The sequence below is a fragment of the Phascolarctos cinereus genome, unplaced genomic scaffold, assembly GCF_003287225.1.
Source record: "Phascolarctos cinereus isolate Bilbo 61053 unplaced genomic scaffold, phaCin_HiC Scaffold_4;HRSCAF=312, whole genome shotgun sequence".
NCBI lineage: Eukaryota > Metazoa > Chordata > Mammalia > Diprotodontia > Phascolarctidae > Phascolarctos > Phascolarctos cinereus.
This window is the reverse complement of record NW_027555847.1, coordinates 211,122,445-211,142,194: the sequence shown is the minus strand read 5'-3', so window position 1 is coordinate 211,142,194 and position 19,750 is coordinate 211,122,445. Positions and strand designations below refer to the sequence as shown.

The following is a 19,750-nucleotide window of genomic DNA, read 5'->3' as shown; positions in this document are numbered from 1 at the left end:
GTACAGCATTCCTCACTTAGTTGAGTCCTTGTCAGAGTTTGTACCTCACTGTCTATACCAGTAAAAGCACAAGGTCTCTTCTTTCATCTTACAGAACTCAAGGTCACTGCCATAGCTCAATGAGCCAGAATACAACTTAGGCAAAGATTTTCTAACCATGGAGGCTTAATACCATGCTTAGCTACACTAAAGGATAGTGCATAAATTAATTAGCTAATCATAGAATCAAAACGAGAATGGATTTTTATGAAGCCATGTCATGGATCTATATTTAAACCATTCAAGAACAATGCTTGCAGATCTATTTTCAAAGCTCACAGGAATGAATGAAGATTCCTTATGTACTTCTGGCATTTTTGGTTCTCAGAAACATCACTGCCATGCTAGCCTATGACTCATTCAATATCCTCTTTCTGACAGTGAATATAATGGATGGGTTGTAGAAAAGGATGGATCTTTGACTTCAACTTCAAAGATTCAACTTCTACTTCCAACTAGTTGATGACTCAACAGTATACAGCTGATTCTTATTCTAGTATCTAATCACCCTTTGAAATGACAAATTCTCTTGACAAAGTCTTGCCACAATTTAAGATTTAAAAAACCAAACTGAAAAACAACTTGATTTCTTGGTATCTTCTACAGGTGAATAATTGTTCTACTTCTTCCTGTAATATCTCTTAACATGCTCAGGCTAAATTATTCCTTTTTTCAAGTGTTCTTTTTTCTGGCATTAGCAATGTCCTTTGACTTCTTGAAGAAGGTGCCATAGAAACTCTTATGTAAAGATATTCTTTATTTCCTGCGTAAATCCTAGAGGGAGTGCTTAGTGGTACTTAAGTAAGATTTTCTCTAGAAACAATAGTACAGGAAGGTCTGAATTGAGTCTTCAATAGAGGAAGCAGTAACGAAAGCAAGTGATTTTAAAAAGGATTATACCAAGGATCTGAGGGGTCAGGGAAATCTAAGGGGTTTCTCAACACTCTATTTCCTCTTAAAACTGAGGGGTTTTCCCTCCTGTGCCGTAGGGATTTTGACTAAATTGCCAGAGCTTATGAAGTTCTGCTTTCAAAGGAAAGAAAAGCCTGCATGGTATAGAAATCTTACATAGCACACACTAAGAATAGGCAAGTTTAAAAGAAAAACTTTTACAACCCGACTATTGAGGTCATACAAACCTCAGGCAATTCATTGGAAACAATGAATAAAATCAAGTAAAGGATCCTAGGGAATGAGTTATGGAGCCTGGGGACATATTCAAGGATGAGATGATTGGCTGGGAAAGCAGACATAACCCATGAGAGCTTGTTTCTAAGATTCTAGTGGCAAAGAAGTATAAGAGCACTGCCAGAGGGCTGAAATGATCCACATGGTTTTCTCTCCTTGGTTTTCCAATTTTGAGAGTTACAACTATGTTTGAAAATTGAGTCAAGAAAGGACAAGAAAAAACTACTGAGGCTTTTTCAAGATTAACAAAATTGATAGGCTATAGAATAAGAGTCTACAGAACTCTGGCTGAACTCAGGCAAGGATTTCAGAAAGAGATACAGAACCTCTCTCTTTAAATTGGCCATAACCCTAGTCTTAACTGATCATTCAGATTCCAGAAGACTTGGTCTCAATGTAGTTTAAAAGTCAAAGTAAAAATGATCTTTTTTCTATTCTACTTCAGTCTGTCAGTGGTAAATGCCTGCATTGAAAAGCCTAAGTACCCTGGTGATTACTGCTACTAGAATAGGTGATGATGCCAGACATCAATTCTGGCAAAGATATAAACTACAAATATAAAAGAAGGATGGGGGCATTTTTATCTATTTGCCAATGGATGGGCATAATGACTAGATTCTGATAGTTAATTAATGCATTATAACTGTTCCATTAACAATCAGAAGAGGGAATTTTTTTTTCTTAAAGGAACTATTTTTTTTTTTGCCTTAAGGAAACAATACCATCATTTCACTTACCCATTGATTGATGTTCTAGACATAAATAGGCTAAAAACAGAAGACACAAAAGAGTGATACAGTTGGATGAACAGCCAGCCCGATTTCTCAATGCTGTTGTTTAAGAAGATCTGTGTTCCTTGATCAAGGTAACTCTGGACAAAGACAGGCTGAAGGGATTCACATAATTGCTCTCTGTTGCACACATACCACTAAAGAGAAAGAGGAAAAAAACAGATATCAGAGGCGTCATCTAAGAAGTGTAACAATACAACACCAAAATCAGCAGAGGAATGAAGACTAAGCTCTCAGTGTCTAAATATTATAATATATAATCATGTAGCATCTTTAAAAGAATCTATAAAATATTATCATCTCTTTCATATGCTACCAGTTAGAAAACTATCTAGTGTTATTAACCCTGCTTTTCAGATGAGAAATGTCAACCAGACTGAACCAGCCTCTAACCTGTGGATGGCCAGAGCTGAACAGAGCAGTCTAAAGACAGGAGAGTCAGGAATCAAACAGAAGTTTAATTTCAAAGTGAGAGAAATGGCTCGCAAGCCACACATGCCAGGGCTCCGCCCCTAAAGAGGGGACCCCGGGCAGTGTGGGGAGATCTCAATACTTATACCAATGGCTACACAGTGAGCTGTAGCCCTGACAATGAGGGGTAACAGTAACAATGAGACAAGGTTGATTCACAGCAGGGGTTCACGATCGGAACATGGGTACTTGTCCCTCAGGTGCTTGTCTGACCTTAGAGAACACCTGGTTCTAGTCGAAGCAATAATTATATAAATAATTATGTGGTTTTGCCAGAGAGTGCGATCATCCAGAGGGTGAGCACAAAGGGTCAGGGTACAACTTGCTTGCTGGGCCTTAGCTCTGGAAAACAGGGTGTCTCCTAATATCCTGACAGAAAACAAGGTACATATTATAATAACTTGTCCAAGACCACCAAACAAGTCTGTAGCAGGACAATAAATACAACTCAGATTAATGTTCCAACCAGATTAAGCTCTCTACTTACTGGTTAAATAAAAAATTCTCAAAACACTTCACAAAAAGACTGTTCCCCATTCTTACAGATGGATAGACAAAACTGAACCATGGAAAGGTTAAGGACTTAGTCAAAGTTACTTAGTCAATCAATGGCAAATCAGGGAATGACATTCCAAGAACATGATTCCCAAGCATAGCTCTAACTAGAGATGTATTCTTTACCCTAATGGATTTACAAACTTCAAGTGTCAGTACACTAAATCTAAAACAACATGATGCTTTTCAACTTTGATTTGTAGTATTTAATTACCCTATTTTTTCATTTACAAGAATGAGCTTCTTTAAAGACCTCGCAACTGAATTAATAGATTATTATCCTCTGGAACTAGGATACAATAATCAAATCATAGGGAGGATGAATGTTGCTTAGTCCATTTTTTGGCTAAGAAAATATTAGTTTCCTCCTTTCATTTCCTTTCAAAAAGTAACTTGTAACTACTCCACAAAAAGTATAACCAAACTTCTCATCCCTTTTCCAAGTTATTTTTCTGTCTCTACAAAAGGCATTGTAATAGCTTGCACAACTGGTAGAGCAATTTTACTGTCACACTAACCTTGCTAAATACTAACTAAACTATTGCATAATTTATTCCCAAAACTGGCTTTAAAATATACCCACACCTACATATACATATATATATGTATGTATGTATGTATATACATAGAGACCAGTTTCCCAGCACAATATAGACAAGTATCTCACCGCAAAGGTTAGTTATTCTTTTTTTGTTTAGTGAATCTTACTTTTAAATTAGATACAGTGTATTAGAAATAATTTTGCACTTGGGACCCTAGTTCAAATCCCACCTCCTATAATTTCTCATTTTGTGATCATAAAGAAGTTATTCAATCTCTCTGCGACTGTTTCCTCATCTGTAAAATGAGGACCTGGAGTAGTACTTACCTCACAAGGTTATTGTGAGAATCAAAATGTATGTTAAGTGCTTTGCAAATCTTAAAGCACAATATAAAGATCAGTTATTATTACCAAAACAATTCATTAGGATGGTACATTGAAATACTTCTCTACCCTAAAATTTTGAACTATTTTTACATTGTACTCATGCCCTTATACTTAAGCAATTTTTCCATTATTTCTACTTATTTGGTACTAATAAACCTTTTCTTGCTCAAATATTCACATTCTAATTCCCCAATAAATTTCACATTATAGTACAGATCTTCTTTCATTGTATTAATTTTCCTGATTCATCTGAACCCTCTAAAATGGATACAACTCTAACCTTGATCTAGTTTATATTCTCTAAAAAGACCAATGAAGATGAAATGAGTATACCAGATCTGTTACAAGCAGTATCTCTTCATAGCATATAATCATGTACATTCTACTAATATAGAAGTGAAACCATTCAAGAGAGATAGTGGAGCAGAAATGTAAACTGTTAAAGGGACAACAATGATTCAAACAATGTACTCTGACTCCCTGAACCACCAAGACTTGGCCCCATTCATTGCATATGACAATTTTAGAGGCTGGTATTGCTCAACTGCAACTCATTCAAACTCATTAAAATTAACATTAACAACACCCAAGTCAACCTTTCTTGCCTGACTGAACAGTGTTTTGAAAAGAAAGCTACAAACCAAATAGATTGGGGAGATGGCAGAAAAAGGAGTGGTACAAGAGAAAGAGAAAAACATCTTTTCACTGAAAACAACTGCTTAAACCCTTCCCCATCCATGCTAATATGTCTGTCCTAAATTGCAGAAGAATCCAGCAGATGGCACCCAAAGCAAAGAGGCCCCTCCCAAACAATCTTCAAACACAACAGCAGAAAGACTGGCATAACTAAGAAAAATAAAACCCAATATCTGTGGCAGTTTCTTTTTCCAGGTCTTCTTAAAAGTAAAAAATGTTCTTCAGTGTTATAACATTTTTTATATTTTATTACAAAATACTTAAAGAAGCATGCACACTAGGTATCATTAAGTTAAATTGTCTGGTTAGGAAATTGGGCATGATACACTTTCAGAAAGAAATAAGAAATATCTTACTCAGTTCAAATGGTTGTTTAACTGTGAAAAGGTAGATGAAGATGTAGATCAGGTAACTAGGTTTTATATCATCTTTGCCTTTGCAAAGGCTCCCTTCAAGATTTTAATTATTCTTACCTTCAAATGGTATTTGTTAAACATCCACCGATGACATGGTAGGCTAAGTACGTTAAAATGCAAGCACAAAGACCCAGGCTCTGTCTTAAGGGGGCTAACATTCCAAAAGAAAATGATGACACAAAATTATTAAGACAAATACACATTTGTAAAAGAGAACCAAAATTCAGAGGTAACAAGTGACTGTGAGGAGAATCAACTACTCAAACAGTGCAGCTACCCTTCTCCTAAGTTGAGGTTCTGGTTAGAGCAAAAGCACCAAAACTTCCTGCAGCAATTTGGCCCTCCCTCTCTTCCAGTTACACCCTGGTCCAGCCCTGCTAGACAGAAGAACTGAAGTGAGATGTGAGTGAGACAGCAGTGGGTGGCACATCCTCAGGCCAACATGCATTCGGATAGTGTAGGTGAGGCATATTTAGGTATATTTCTCCTCGAAAGCTATAGACTCAAAGCACCCAAACAAGAAAAGTAAAGTATTTTATATATTTGGCTTTTTCCCCCTGTAAATCTTATATCAATCCTCCATCACCTTCCTTAGCCAGAGACCAGAAAGGATGTGAAAGGACGTGCCTTTTAAGATGCACCAAAATTTTCCTCAATTTGTATCAACTGCATGAAGTGATTTCTTAAGAACAAACTTCAAATCAAACCAGTTATTTCTAATCTAGTTTTAGCTGATGCAAGCATAAAGGAGGATTTCAAGCAATTAACAAATATTTATTATTTATTGTTAGACATAATAGGTTTGGATGGTTACAGAGTTTTTCTTCTACACCTTGCAACAAAACTACCAAAACTTTTGATGTCAGCTGGGAATAAACAAGACAACAAGATAAACAAGTATGGAATAAGAATGCTAAAGCTAGAGGACAAAGAGAAATCACTTAGCCCAACCCCTTCCTTTACAATTGAGGAAACTGAGTCTTGGAGAGGTGAACGGCTTGCTTAAAGTAAGATAATGAGCGAGCACCCGAGTAAAAAGAATCTATCCACAAAATATCTAGTAAGTCAGTACATGTGATCAGTGAAACACTGCTCTGCTCTACCCTCTGATAACTAATTCCATTGAGCCTTGCACGTCTCTAACCATCCTTCAGAGAAGAAGCTGTGGGGCAACAACAGATTTGGAGTCAGAAAACCTGAATTAGAATCCTGGCTCTGCTCCTTACTATCTGAGGGAATCTGGGCAAATGGCTTTTCTCTTGGGTCTTAATTTCCTCATGTGTAGCAAGAGGAGATAAATTAGATGATTTCTAAGGTTCTTTCTAGTTCTAAATCACATCTACTCAAACTTCTCAACCAACTATCCTTCCACATCCTGATTTTAACAGAAACTTGTCTCTTCCCTGAGGACAACATATTCTTCCTTACATCCCTTTCCATTTGAAACCATTCTTTTGCCCACTTCCCAACTCACAGGGTCAGAAGAAAGGATACCCCTTTTAAATCATTCATTCCTACACCAACAAACCCCAGTAACCTTCCCTCTTTTGGGAAAGGTTGTCATCCACCAACAAATATGTAACTTTCCCAGTGACTTAAATAACTGACTCATGGTCTTTCTATCCCAGTGGTGTCAAACTCAAATAGAAAAGGTACTACTCCTCATTACATGCACATAAGGATCTCTGAAAGCTACATATTAACCACATATTACTACTGTCTATATTTTATTATATGTTTACTTATTTTGTAAAATATTTCCCAATTACATTTTAATCTGGTTCAAGCAGCAATCAGGATGTTGTGGGCACTCAGGCAGTGCTGTATACCTCAGTTCAATCCCACTTCCACCCTACCCCACCATCCTCAGGCATCTTAAATGTTCTCAATTCTCTAAAAGCTTCCAGTATCTCTCTAATAACCTGACCACACAATTCCTCAAATCTAGCTGTTTACTTTCTGTAATCAACATCAGCTACACACTAAATCTGATCATTCATTTCCAAGACTCAGATTTTTTAATAATTCTAGTCTCTTGATTATGACAACCTCAAAGCCTTAATAACAACTCACATTTATATATATATTTTTTGTTTTGTTTCATTTTTTTGGCTAGGCAATGGGGTTAAGTGACTTGCCCAGGGTCACACAGCTAGTAAGTGTTGTGTCTGAGGCCGGATTTGAACTCAGGTCCTTCTGAATTCAGGGCCAGTGCTCTATCCACTGTGCCACCTTGCTGCCCCCCAATTACAATTTAAGAACACCAAAATATCCCATGTGTTGGGGTTTGGTTATTTTCATCATCTTAATGAGTGCTAGATTTATTCCTTCCCATTTGCCCACACACATACCTATGGTCTCCCCAAGACTTAAAAAAGCCTTCACTAGACTATTCAATTTAGCTATGTCCCCAACTCTCTCCTCCCCTTTACTGCTAAACAAGCTCATGCATAGCCTTCTGGAAAACAAGAGTTCAGAAAATTCAATAAGCATCTATTATGTGCAAGACACTGTGCTAGGCACTAGGGATCAAAGGGGACACAGAGACAAAAATGAAACAGTTCCTGCTCTCAAAGAGCTTACATATACAAGAAAATTAAATACAAAACATACAAAGTAATTTTCAAGTAGACAGCACGTGTCTAATATGAAAGGAAATTTGTTAACAAAACAAATTTTGTTTGTTTCAAAGAGCAGCATGGAAGGTGGTAGAGTAAAATGGGTTAGGGACACAGCAGGGCTGACATGGATGAGTATGAGAAAGTGCTACACGGTAACCAGGTAATGGAGTTTCAGTCTAGATAGTCAATAACTCATAATCACAAGGATTCTGAATGCAGTCATCCATAAGAGAGTAATGGTCATGCTCTTTGCTAAGGGTACAGCAAGTTTGAGGTACTGACTTTTCAGTCAGGAATCAACCAGCCAGGTCAGCTATGCCCCAAGGTTACTCAGACTCTCCTCTCCCCAAGAGAAGTGCTCTCAAAAAAAAATTAAAAAGAGGCACCTGGGTGGCACAGTGGATACAGTGTGACCCTGGGCAAGTCACTTAACCCCATTGCCTAGCAAAAAAAAAAAACTTTTCAAAAAATTAGAGAGAGAGAGAGAGAGAGAGAGAGAGAGAGAGAGAGAGAGAGAGAGAGAGAGAAGTGCTCTCTCAGTCTGAAGAACCAAGGGGAACGAAGTCCTATGGATATGCCCTTAATTATCTATCATCTGTCACTAATCTTTTGTAGTTTGAAATCTGAACCTTGTCTCCCACTGCCCCCCCCATTTTATTGTGAATTTTATTTTTACTCTGCTTCTGACTCTGATACTGCTTCCCACATCTAGTTTGCTGATTTGGTTCCTAGCATTAGATTGTTACTGTACCCCTGACCCCATGTCAACCAAGAGTCTGACCATATATGGCTACAGACACATAATAAGCTTTCTGACCTCCACTTCCCACCTCACCCTAACCAATCCAAACTTCATACCACTGTTAGAAAATAAATAAATAAGTTTAGTCACATCTTCACTCTTCAGCACAAAATCTTCAGCAACTCTTTTTTGCCTACCAAATACAGTTCAAACTCCTTTGTCTAACATTTAAGGCCCACTATAATCTAGAACCACCCTGCCTTTTCAGTTCTGTCAGAGGTTACTCCCATCTACACACTCACCATTGTAATCAAAATTACATACTTTTTGTTTGAGAGTCTCCATGCCTTTGCTAACATTGTTTTGATGTCCATTCCTATCTATCCTTTAAAACCCAACTCATGATGCCACCCACCATGAAGCCCTCTCTATTTCCTCTTCTCTAGCAATATCCTTCTCCCTCAAACTTCACATAGCCTTTTTTTATTATATATCTTTAACATACTTATCCTATAATATCTATGTTTGTCTTATCCCTCCATTAAGTGGTAAGCTCCTTGAAGATGAGGACTATATCTTACTTAAACTTTATACCTTCTCCAAATACAAAGTACAGTGCTTTGTACATGGTCGGTGCTTAATAAATGTTCAATGTCTTAGAGATTTTTTCAGTAAATATATGGGTTTTTTCTGACCCTGCAGGTGATCTGATAGATTAACCTTCATTTTCATAAAGGGTAATGCCATTTCCCCCCTTCTCCTGTCTATACAACAAGGATAAAGAAAAGAAATGATGCAATTAAAAATTATACTCCAATTTGTTTCCTGAAGTACCTCAACTAGTCATCAAATATACTTCCTGAAAGACTTTTCTTTCACTAGAGAAAAGGTTAAGCATATTGGTAGGAGGATTAGTAGGCTCTAAAATACCAAAGTGAAAATTTTTTTTAAATTATTAATTAAAACAAATACACACCAAATCCCATATATAAGACTGTTTTGCAGATGAATATTCCAAGTGGTTCCTACATTCTCCTGACTCACAGACTGTAAAAACTTCAACAGGAGTTTTTAGACTGATATATAACAAAAGTGTCTATGCAAGGCCTCATGACAGTGTGTGTGTGTGTGTGTGTGTGTGTGTGTGTATATATATATATATATATATAAACCTTGCATGCATGTGTGTATATATATGTGTGTGTATATATATGTGTGTGCGTATATATACACATATATACATATATGTGTATATATGTATATATACACACACACACACACACACACACGCATGCAAGGTTTTATTAAATGGACCAAACATGCTCTAATGGACCCTCAGATAACTATGGGTTTCTACAGGTTGTCCTAGTCCACACTAAAGATTTAGAACAGTAAAACTGAAATGAATAGTCATAAACTGCCAAGAAGCCTCAGAGCTCTAGTACGAGACACAGGCCAAAGGAAGAAGACAACCAACTAGTGGCCATTAGTTGAGCACTGGATTTGGAGTCAGGAAGATATGAGCTTGAATCCCACCCCACATCCTTACTACCTGTGTGAACAGCAGTGTAAAATGGGAATAACTTCCACCTTACAGGTTTGTTTTGAAAATCAAATGAGGTAATATATGTAAAGCACTTTGCAAACCTTAAAAGGTCACACAAACATTAGCTGTTATACAGAATAGAATATTACTGTGAAACTTCAGTAAAAATGGCCACTGGTTGGGAAGCATTTGTCACTAGAGTCCTTCCCCATCTCTAGATTCCTTGTCTAAAATGGTAGTTCAAGGAACGTCAGTCTTAAATCTGCGGGTTCAAAACCATCTATGAGCTTTCTACCATTCCCATCTTTTTTACTTCTGATCCGATTGGTTTACTATATTCAGGAATTCTAGAAAATTATTAGTTATTTCATCAAGTGTTACTTCCTATACCTACATGTAGTATAATGCTAATACAAAAACCTAACACTTTTTTACAGAATCACAGAGCTGAAAGTGTCCACCAAAATGCCTTTTACATCATTCTGTACACGCAACCTCCCTCTAGTGAAGGAGATGTACCGCCTCCTAACACCCATTCTACTTTTTATTTAGAAGTTCTTTACATGGAACCAAAATCTGCTTCTGTCACTTCCAGCCATTTGCTCCCAGTTCTTCCCTCTGGGGGCAAGCAGAATCAATCTAATTTATCATCCAGGTGACAGTCCTTCAAAACTAGACAGTTATCATGTTTCTCCTAAGTCCACTATAAACATTCTAGAGAATTAGATGCTCAGGAGCCATCTTTTTTTTAGTATGTTTTAGCACTTTGCCAGGAATCAAAGTCAAGCTCACTAGCGTATGCTTTGCAAAATTCACTTTCTTGTTGTAAAATAATAATAATAAGAAGAAGAAGAAATCAGGGCCTTTATCCTTCTCTAGTCCCGTAGCAGTCAGTCAATAAGCATTTATTAAGCACCTATTATGTGCTAGGTATGATGCTAAGTGTTTTCCATTGTCTGCAACATTTCAAAGATCACTGGCATGGCTCAGCAATCACCCATCAATTATTTTGGTACCCTAGATCTGTGATGTAATTTGTCCGGATATTAGGACTTGAACTCACTGAGGGCTACTGTGTGCTTTCGTTATTTATTTTGGGCTTCAATTCACAATTGAATTCAACTTTGTCCTGTCCTTTTCAGTCATTCTCCTTGACAGAGAAAACAGAAGCAAAATACCAAATTGAATAGTTTTGCCTTTTCTCCATTTTCCAATAGCAATTTTTTGACTTCCTCTCCAGGGAACAATGTGCCCGGCAGTTGGGGGGGGGGGGAAGGCTAAGCTAATCTCCTAAAATCTCATCACCTGAAGAATGACTCACGTTACCTTCCCAATTCAACCTTCCTAGACTTACCCTTCAGATAGAAGGCTGGAGGTTGGAGCACTAAATTCTTCCCAAAGCCTTCCTTTGCTTCCTCCCTTGGTGTGTAATCGTCCCCCAATGGACAGGAAGGACTGTCTCTTTTTAAAATTTATATCCCCAGGGTTTAGTACTGTGCTTGGCACAAAGTAAGTGAGCTCAAAAAAATGTTTACTGAATTGAAATGAAATGGGCTGATACCTTACCATCCTTGTTTCTCCTCTGAGTTAAACTATACAAACTAGATCTGGATCCAACATACATATATACCATCTAGCCCACACTGTAAGCAATGGTACTCCTGTCTTCTTGACTCATCTTCTAAACTCAGAAAAGAGTTACCACTCCAAATCTGGATCTCTTACATTTTTTACTTGAGGCCTCTTCTCATCTCCCAACACTAGTTTCCTTCCCACCTCCCCCCCTCAAAAAAAATTACCTTGTATTTTTCTTTTAGACTAAATCTGTTTTCATTGGTATAAGGAAATCTGGAGGTTGGAAACATCCTCTACCAAGAGATCTACTTGGCTCTCTAACTTACTTTGTCTATACTTTGTATTTATTTCTATATCCACATATTGTTTTCCCCAATATAATTTAAGCTCCTTAAGGCTGGGAATTACTCCATTTTTGTCTCCATCTCCAATGCCTACCACAGGGCTCAGAACACAGTAGGCACTTAATGCTTGTTAAATGACATTAAAAAGACCAGTATTGGAGCTATACAAGCCTAGTAACCTTTTTACATCCTGCAATTTCAGTGTGTAGAAGTACAAGGCACTCTCACTTTTGATAATGCTTGAAGTGCAGCCTGATACAGTGGAAAAAATGTTAAATTTGGAGTCCTAGGACTTTGGTTCAAATTATCCCTCTTGTCACTTAATAACTGTGTGACCTTAGGGAAGTTGTTAACTTCTCTAAGTCTCAGTCTCCTTATTTATAAAATGAGAGGATTGGACCTGATTATCCTTAAGACTGTTTCCAGCTCTAAATCTATGATCGTACATTCATTTATACATAAGAGTAATGAAGGGCTTTAAATTATGAGAAAATACTATCTTAAAAAATAATGATGTGGTTCACTGGCAGCCTCACTTAGGATATTCACTCACTGCTACAACTAATCTACTAAGTACTAAGATTTTAATAGAGACTTTGGGAGCAGCTGGGACATAACAATAGCATCTTTTATTGGAAATTTCAAGACTCTCTAGTGGCAACACCTAACAGAAAAATATAGACCTCTGAAATACTGGTCAATTTGAGGGGGAAGGGGCACAATCCCTACTGAACTTCATAATTGGAAGAGATTCTTCATTTGGGGTTTCAAGAACTTGTGAGCAGCCAAGATGTGCTTGCCAAGATCTTTTATGTATCTGGCTGCAGTTTGTCATCAATCAATGAAATAGTCTAGGCAAGGAAGAGTAAAAGAATGAAAATCTATCAATAAAAGTCTAGATTTTTTTTTTTGGTCAACTGCTCTATAGTATTAGGGATTCATGACAACTTGGGGGAAAATTCTATGGTTTTCTCCGAGCACATTCAGGTACTGGAAGTTTTTATAAGAACCCTGAACACAACCTAAATGACCTTTAGATTTCTAAGTTGTTTGAAAAACAGCACCAAAGTAGGCAGGTATAAAAATAAAAAAATCTTATATTCTATGTTGGATTTATCAGCTGTCAAAATCCTAAGCCTAAGAATCTGTTTCAGGGGGAGGAGAAAAAAAATTCATATATGTGTACTTGTGATTTTGTTATTATATCTTAATAATTTAGGGCACTGAATACTGTTTTCTTTTAGAACACTCCTTTTTAAGAAATGGGTAAAGTTAGAAGATTTAACCCAGATCTGTAACAATTTTGTTTCAACTGAGTTTGTTATTAAATGACTATTGTTACAAAGTAGCTAGGTCCTGAGGCTTATTGGCTCTTAAGTTCCAGAAGCTCCAAGACAGTTGTATAAATTTTAAATACTAAGCTCTTCCACCTGCAAGTCATCAAAAAGATCCAGATCAAAGGGTTTGTTCTGGTTCAAACTGGCTAGATTGACATGTTACATCTATTTAACATCTATGAGTGTCCTCCCACAGTTTGCTTGGTTTCAGAGACAACCAAAGCCTATAATGAAGAACAGTGCTGTTGACTAAAAAAAGTAGGAGCTTATAAACATAGCAGATTTACAATATAGGTCACCTATGCATAAAGTCTCAGGGGAAAGCTCTAACTATAAATACCCTTCTTTATACATTTATCCTTGCAAAAACCAACTGAAGATCCCAGTTTTTGATGCCAGAACACTTAGTTGGTTTTAGTGTTATTGTCTTGGAGATATTTTAGTCTATGGAGTGTCTTGAACCTGAAGTCCATTTTTTAATGACACTGTACAAAATTTTACTTATCTTTGCCAATGAATCTCAAAAGAAAAATAAAATCATGTATAGATATGACTGACCCTTTTCCCCCCACACATTCATGTGAACAAGTACAAAGTATGAATATCTGAAGGTAAATACAATACTTCATAAAAACTATTAACTTGTAAAAAGAGGGACAAACACAATCCTTCAAAATCAGTTATTCCATGTGCAAAAAGCTAACATGCATACTTAGAATCCAAAACTGCATGAGACTACATTTCAAATTTATAAGAATGTGCAAAACAAGTCATATAACAATATTGACTAAACTAGCAAGTGTCTACAGTGTGTATGAAAGGTGAACCTCTATCCTGAAATCCCTAAAGGATTCCCTTCATTTTCACTCCAGTTTCTACACACCTACTTCCTTGGTTCATTTTAGTTTTTATTCATGAAAGCACTAAAAGAGCTAAAATTTCCATTATGTGTATTTATTTATCTCAAAAGAGTATTTTAAACCAACATTCTTCATGAACAATCAGACGGCACTAGATCATTTCTCAACACGGAAAAATTATAAGTAAAAATTTAAGAGCAATTACAGTGAAAATAATTTTAAACTTGAGAATCATATTTAAATGTATAGTACCTGAAACCAGTAACAATTGTTCCTGTAATATTTCAGCCCTAAAAGCAGTTCACTGCAAAACAAACATCTGATGACAGGTTGGGGTTTTTTTTGTTTTTGGTTTTTGGTTTTTTGCTGCTTTGAAGTTATACTTTAACTATGCCCCATAAAATAAGAATTGCTTAACCATTTTTTATGTTTGGAAATAAACTAGCTTTCCACAGACAATGAAAACATATATTACAAACATATCCATGCAATTATTACAAATGTTATTACAAACAGCCAAGCCTAAGAGATTCATTCACAACTACCAATTGTTAAGGCACTATTCACTTGTCTGTCATTTCTACTTCATAAATTCTCTACCCTTTCCTGTTTACCTGTATTTCTAGAGCAGTTATCAATACAGTATTTAACAGCTTTAGTTTTTATGCAGTCAGTGGACCATGCTTTTTTTTTAAAATCACTAGCAATGATTACTGTTTTACAATTTAAGAAGTATCTATCCCAACTTTTTCTGCCTATGGTACTCACCTAACAATGAAAATGGGATAACTAGGATTTAAAAGAAATAGAGAATTCTGATTTTTAAAAAATAATCATTATAAATATTCGATAAATCAAATACCAGAAGTCAAAGATCCACATTTTTCTCTATAGAGTTGCTTCACCATTTAGGGACCACAATCTACTTTTTCAGAAAATTCTTTTATGTGTTTCAGTGAGGAAAATAAAATTGTACCTGAGTACAAATGCTATTCATAAAAATTAATTATTTATACTCCTTCCCTGGTATGACAAGGAAGGACAATATAATAAATTAGAACACCATAAAACAATGATGTAATGCCAGGTCTTATTACACTGGCAACTTAAAACTTTTAAAAGATAAAAAGATGTCTACCTAACATTGATCAGTAATATCTCTGAAAGGGTTCTAAGAGCCCAGGACTCTTTTTAAAATGGGTGCAATGTTAACTTCTAACCACTATATGGGCAAATCTCATATCTCAAAGATTTCAGCTCTACCAATTCACCAATGTCTGCCATTCAAGTTCCGTGAAGATACCAGTAAGGATAATACTGGATCTACTATATAACACAAATCTGAAAAAGGCACTTGATAAAGAGTTCTTTTAAGAGGTCTTATTTCAATAACTTCACCTTTCTACTTCTCACAATGCCTCTGGCAAATACATATAATAAAGTTTAAATGAGTTCTCATTTTTCCAGAGAAGACTGAATGACTGTCTGAAACCCTTTACACATATTTTAGAACACGTACAGTACAAAAGTGTCATCAGAGTGATTGTTGTGTTCTGTGGCTCATACTATACCGTTGAAATTTCTTTAAACACTGTATGTTTTCAGCTCTTCAGGAATTATAACCTAAACCATACTACACGAATAAGAAATGGAAACCAGCCTGGATAGGGGAGTCCAGAATTAGGTTTTTTTTTTTGTTTTCTTTAAATCTCAGCCTACTGTGCCAGGTGTGTTCCTTTCCACTGCACTGGCCCTTAACTTCCAATCCTGCAACCTGAGAGAAGTGGAGAGGCCAAGCTTTTGAATATTTAGGTCCCCTAAGTGAATAGGTGGCAAAGCCCTAACAACAAACTCACCAGGGACAGAACAATACCACCTACTCCCTCTTTCCAGCCTTGGAAACCACGGACTAGGGCACTGATGATTGTGAGGGTTCTCAAGCATTTGTAGTATTGAGTGGAGTGGGGAGTGTGTGTTTCTGTAAGTGTCTAGGGTGGGGGGAGTGGGGCAAGCCGAGATAAGGAAAAGAGGGAAGGTGGGAGAAGAGAAGAAAAGGCCATTTTTCTTCTTCTACATATGGTAAACGTCTCCAGCCAGCGAAGCACCCACTTTCTTCCTTAACAAAAGGCCCCTTTCCCCGTAGGGAGCCTGGGGCTAATGTTGAAGGGTCAGGTCTGGGGCAAAAAGAGTTTTGAGAGGAGGAGGCCTATGTGTATGTATATGTATGGGGGATGCTGCAAGTGGAGGACGTCCGAGTTCGGGGGCACAGAGAGTGTGAGTGTGTGTGCGCGCGCGGGGGTGGGGTGGATGGAGTGCTTGAAGGGCTGGGGGTTGGGGTCCGATACGAGTTTTGGGAAGGGGAGATGGGTGTGTGTAATGTGAGAAGGGATTCAAGTGGGGGCCTCTTGAGTTTTGGGAGGGGGAGCAATACGTGTGTTCATGAGGTGGGTGCAGCAAGTGGGGGGCATTCGAGTTTTGGGAGGGGGAGCAATGTGCGCGCGTGCACACGAAGGGAGGAATGCTGCAAATGGGGGCATCCGAGTTCGGGGAGGGGGAAGTGTAAGTGTGTGCGTGTGTAAGGGTGGGAGTGCTGCAAGTGGTCCGAGTTTGGGGGGGATGGGAGGCTGAATGCGTGTAGGCATGGGGTGGGGGCGTCCTGTATCCCGTGGGGAAGTCTTGAGTCAGCTCGTAAAACTTTCTGGGGAGGGGAAGGGCGGCGGTGGAGGGCAGGGCCCGCCCCTTCCCCCGGTCCGCGGCTCCCGCCGTCAGGCTGGGGGGGCGGGGTTGAACTTGACCCGGTGCCCCCAGCCCCGGCCCTCACAATAGCTGCGTCCCCCTTCCCTCCCTCGGTCCCCGCCCGGGCACACGCACACACACGCACGCACACCGCCCCCAGCCCCCGCAGCCGCACGGGCGGGCCGGGGTCGCGGGCGCCCCTCCCCACCTGGTGGTTGTCCTTCCTGCTGCCCGCGGCCGCTGGCTCCCCGGGGCCGCCGCTCATCATATTCATGTAGAGGGAGCGGGCGAGGGGACTCCGCAGGGACCGAGCGGTGCCCATCCACATCCTCCTCGCCAGCCACAGCGAGACCAGGGTGAAGCCCAGCCAGCCCAGGAACAGTCTCATGGGGGGCCGCGGGGCGGCGGGGTCGGGGAGGCTCCGCGGCTCAGCCCCGCCGAGGAGGAGGCAAGGAGAAGGAGGTGCCACCGCCACTGCTGCCGCTGCCGCTGCCGCCGTCGCTGCCGCTGCCCCCGCCGCCGCTGCCGCCGCCGCCGCCCGCCGCGGCGACTCTCTCCATCGCGCCCAACTTACCCATCCAACCCCTCCGAGGCTGTGGTGGGGGGTGGGGAGAAGCGGCCGGCGAACGCACCAGTCCGCCTCCCCCTCCTCCTCCTTCTCCCCTCCCTCAACCCCCCAACCCCCCCCCGCACCTCTTCCTTCCCTTCGGCGGAACGTCGTTTCCGGCGCAGGCAGTTTCCGCCCGGAGCGCGTTTCCAGGGCCACACCTTGACTCCCAGTTGTGGCTGCTGGACCGGTTCTGTCTCCGACTCCAAGCCGGACGCGGACGCCGAGCGCGCGCCGGGAGCGCCACCTCAACCACTCAGCTCGCGCGGGCTCGCGCACGGAGGCAGAGGGAGCGCGCTTCCTTGCCCAGCGGGGCCCACCTTAGCCTCGCGCTAAACCCTTTAGGGCCCATTGTGTCGGGGCTGCGGAGGAAGGAAAGGCAGGCGCGCGACCCCGACACAATGGGCCCTCGCGGGCTTTGCGTGGGTTGTCGACTCTCCAAAACCCAGTAACACTCAAGTACTTTTCCCTTCTTCCTCGGCAGGGGCGGCGGCATTAGCTCCCGAGCCCCCCAGAAACCGGAGCAGGAGCAAGGGCAGACCGCCCCCACTTCCCCTTGCACGGCCCATGCTGGCCCCGGGTTTGAGGCGCGGGTCTGTCCGCTGGATAGCGCCTTTCTGCTTGCCCTTTTCTCATTCATCTGCCCTAGGGATAGCAGCCTGCTTCTACTCTTTGCTTCCTGGTTTTCGCAGGCCAGGTGCCAGACAAACCAAAGCTTTCACCACCCCAAAGTTCCCCGAGGTTGGCACACGGGGTGTAGGGTTGGCACGTGGCACGACCGCCCTTAACTGGCACTTCAACAGCGTTTCATGGAGGCTGCCTAGGGCTTGAAAACGGGGTCCTGGAGCGGCCAATCGCTGCATTTATAAAGATCAGCTCTCCCCACTTAAAGCCTAAAGATGCTCTCCAAACTGGTAAGCCTCAGGTTATGTATTGGTTTCCCAGGTATTTGAACCTGCCAGGACACTTGAGGATAGAGGAAACCAGGGTACTTTGACGCTTGTCACTTGAACCTACAGACCAGGTTGTGTGTGTGAAATCGTCCTGTGTATATCACTCTTTGTTTGACAAGTAATAGTACTAATTTCCCTAACGGATCAAAAGGCACTTCGGTTTCTAAAGTCAAGTCAATCCAGCTTTAAGCACCTACTGTAAGTTAGTTGAGCAGCCAGGTGATGGAGTATATCATCTCACTGAATTCAAATCTGGCCTCCGGCACTAGCTGTGTGCCACCCTTGGCAAGTCCCTTAAGCCTGTTCGCTTCAGTTTCCTCATCTGTAAAATGAGCTGGAGGAGGAAATGGCAAACCACTCCAGGATCTGGCAAGAAACCTCCAAATGGGGTCATGAAGAACGAGAAACGACTGAACTGAAAATGCCTTAGTCACTGTTCTAAACAAAGGGAAAACAAAAACATTTTTAAAAGTCCTTGCCCTTAAGAAGCCCTGATGGGGGAGGAAGGTATATAGAAGATCATTTCGGAAGACACACATTAAATCGCTAGTAGAAAGTTCTCCCCACAATAGAGTGGGGAGAACTAAACTAAAAACTGTTTTTTTCAAATAAAAATTTATTTTCCTTTTCTTCCATATTACTCCCTTCACTGGGGGAAAAAGAAGAAAAAGAAAAACTTAGTCCTTGTAAAAAATACACATAGGCAAAACATTCTTGCATTGGCCATGTCCAAAAATATGTCTCGTTCTGCCCCTTGATTCTATTACCTTGCTGTCAGCATAAGTACCCCAATTTTAGTAGGGTCTGAAAATTTTTCCTCTTCTTACTCTAATAAGAATACTTTTCCAGTTTTTTGAAGATGTTTTCCTATTTTATATTTTGTTGTTCAGTAGTGTCCAACTCTTTGTGACCTCTTGGACTTGTCCTTGGGGTTTTCTTGGCAAAGATACTGGAGTGGTTTGCCATTTTTTTCCCAGTATCTTCCCACTTCGAAGATGAGAAACTCAGGCAAATAGGGCTTAAGTGACTTGCCCAGCAATACAGGGCTAGTAAGTGTCTGAGGCCAGATTTGAACTCAGGAAGATGAATCTTCCTGACTGCAGGCCTGGTGCTCTATCCACTGGGACACCTAGCTGCCTTAAAAATTAATAGTTTTAGTCAAAAATACATTTAATTTTAGCTAAAAGTAAATGTAATAGAAGGTCAAGATAGTGGAGGAAAAGGAAGCAGCAAAGCTTAGCTCTCCTACAATTATAGTACTTGACAGACCTGTATGTCCTAGAAAGGGGGTCCACTACACTATGAAGTGAAGGTCTTCAGCACATCAGTGGAAAGAAAAAAGTCT

At 40.1% G+C, this 19,750-nt stretch overlaps 1 protein-coding gene across 4 annotated transcripts in view; it reads right to left on the bottom strand.

The window, feature by feature from the left end:
• METTL9 (methyltransferase 9, His-X-His N1(pi)-histidine) overlaps positions 1-17,656 on the bottom strand; it is a 54,531-nt gene extending 36,875 nt beyond the window's left edge. For 2 of the 4 annotated variants that reach the window (XM_020965256.2, XM_020965255.2), the window contains exons 1-2: positions 17,054-17,507; positions 1,965-2,155 (exon numbers count right to left, since the gene is read on the bottom strand). In XM_020965256.2, coding sequence (XP_020820915.1) covers positions 1,965-2,155; positions 17,054-17,233 — 371 coding nt within the window. In that variant the 5' untranslated portion in view covers positions 17,234-17,507. Of the gene's footprint in view, positions 1-1,964; positions 2,156-17,053; positions 17,508-17,538 lie in introns of those variants that run through there. The other 2 variants (XM_078152893.1, XM_078152894.1) reach the window with 2 other exon arrangements.
• Positions 17,657-19,750: the final 2,094 nt, after the last annotated feature.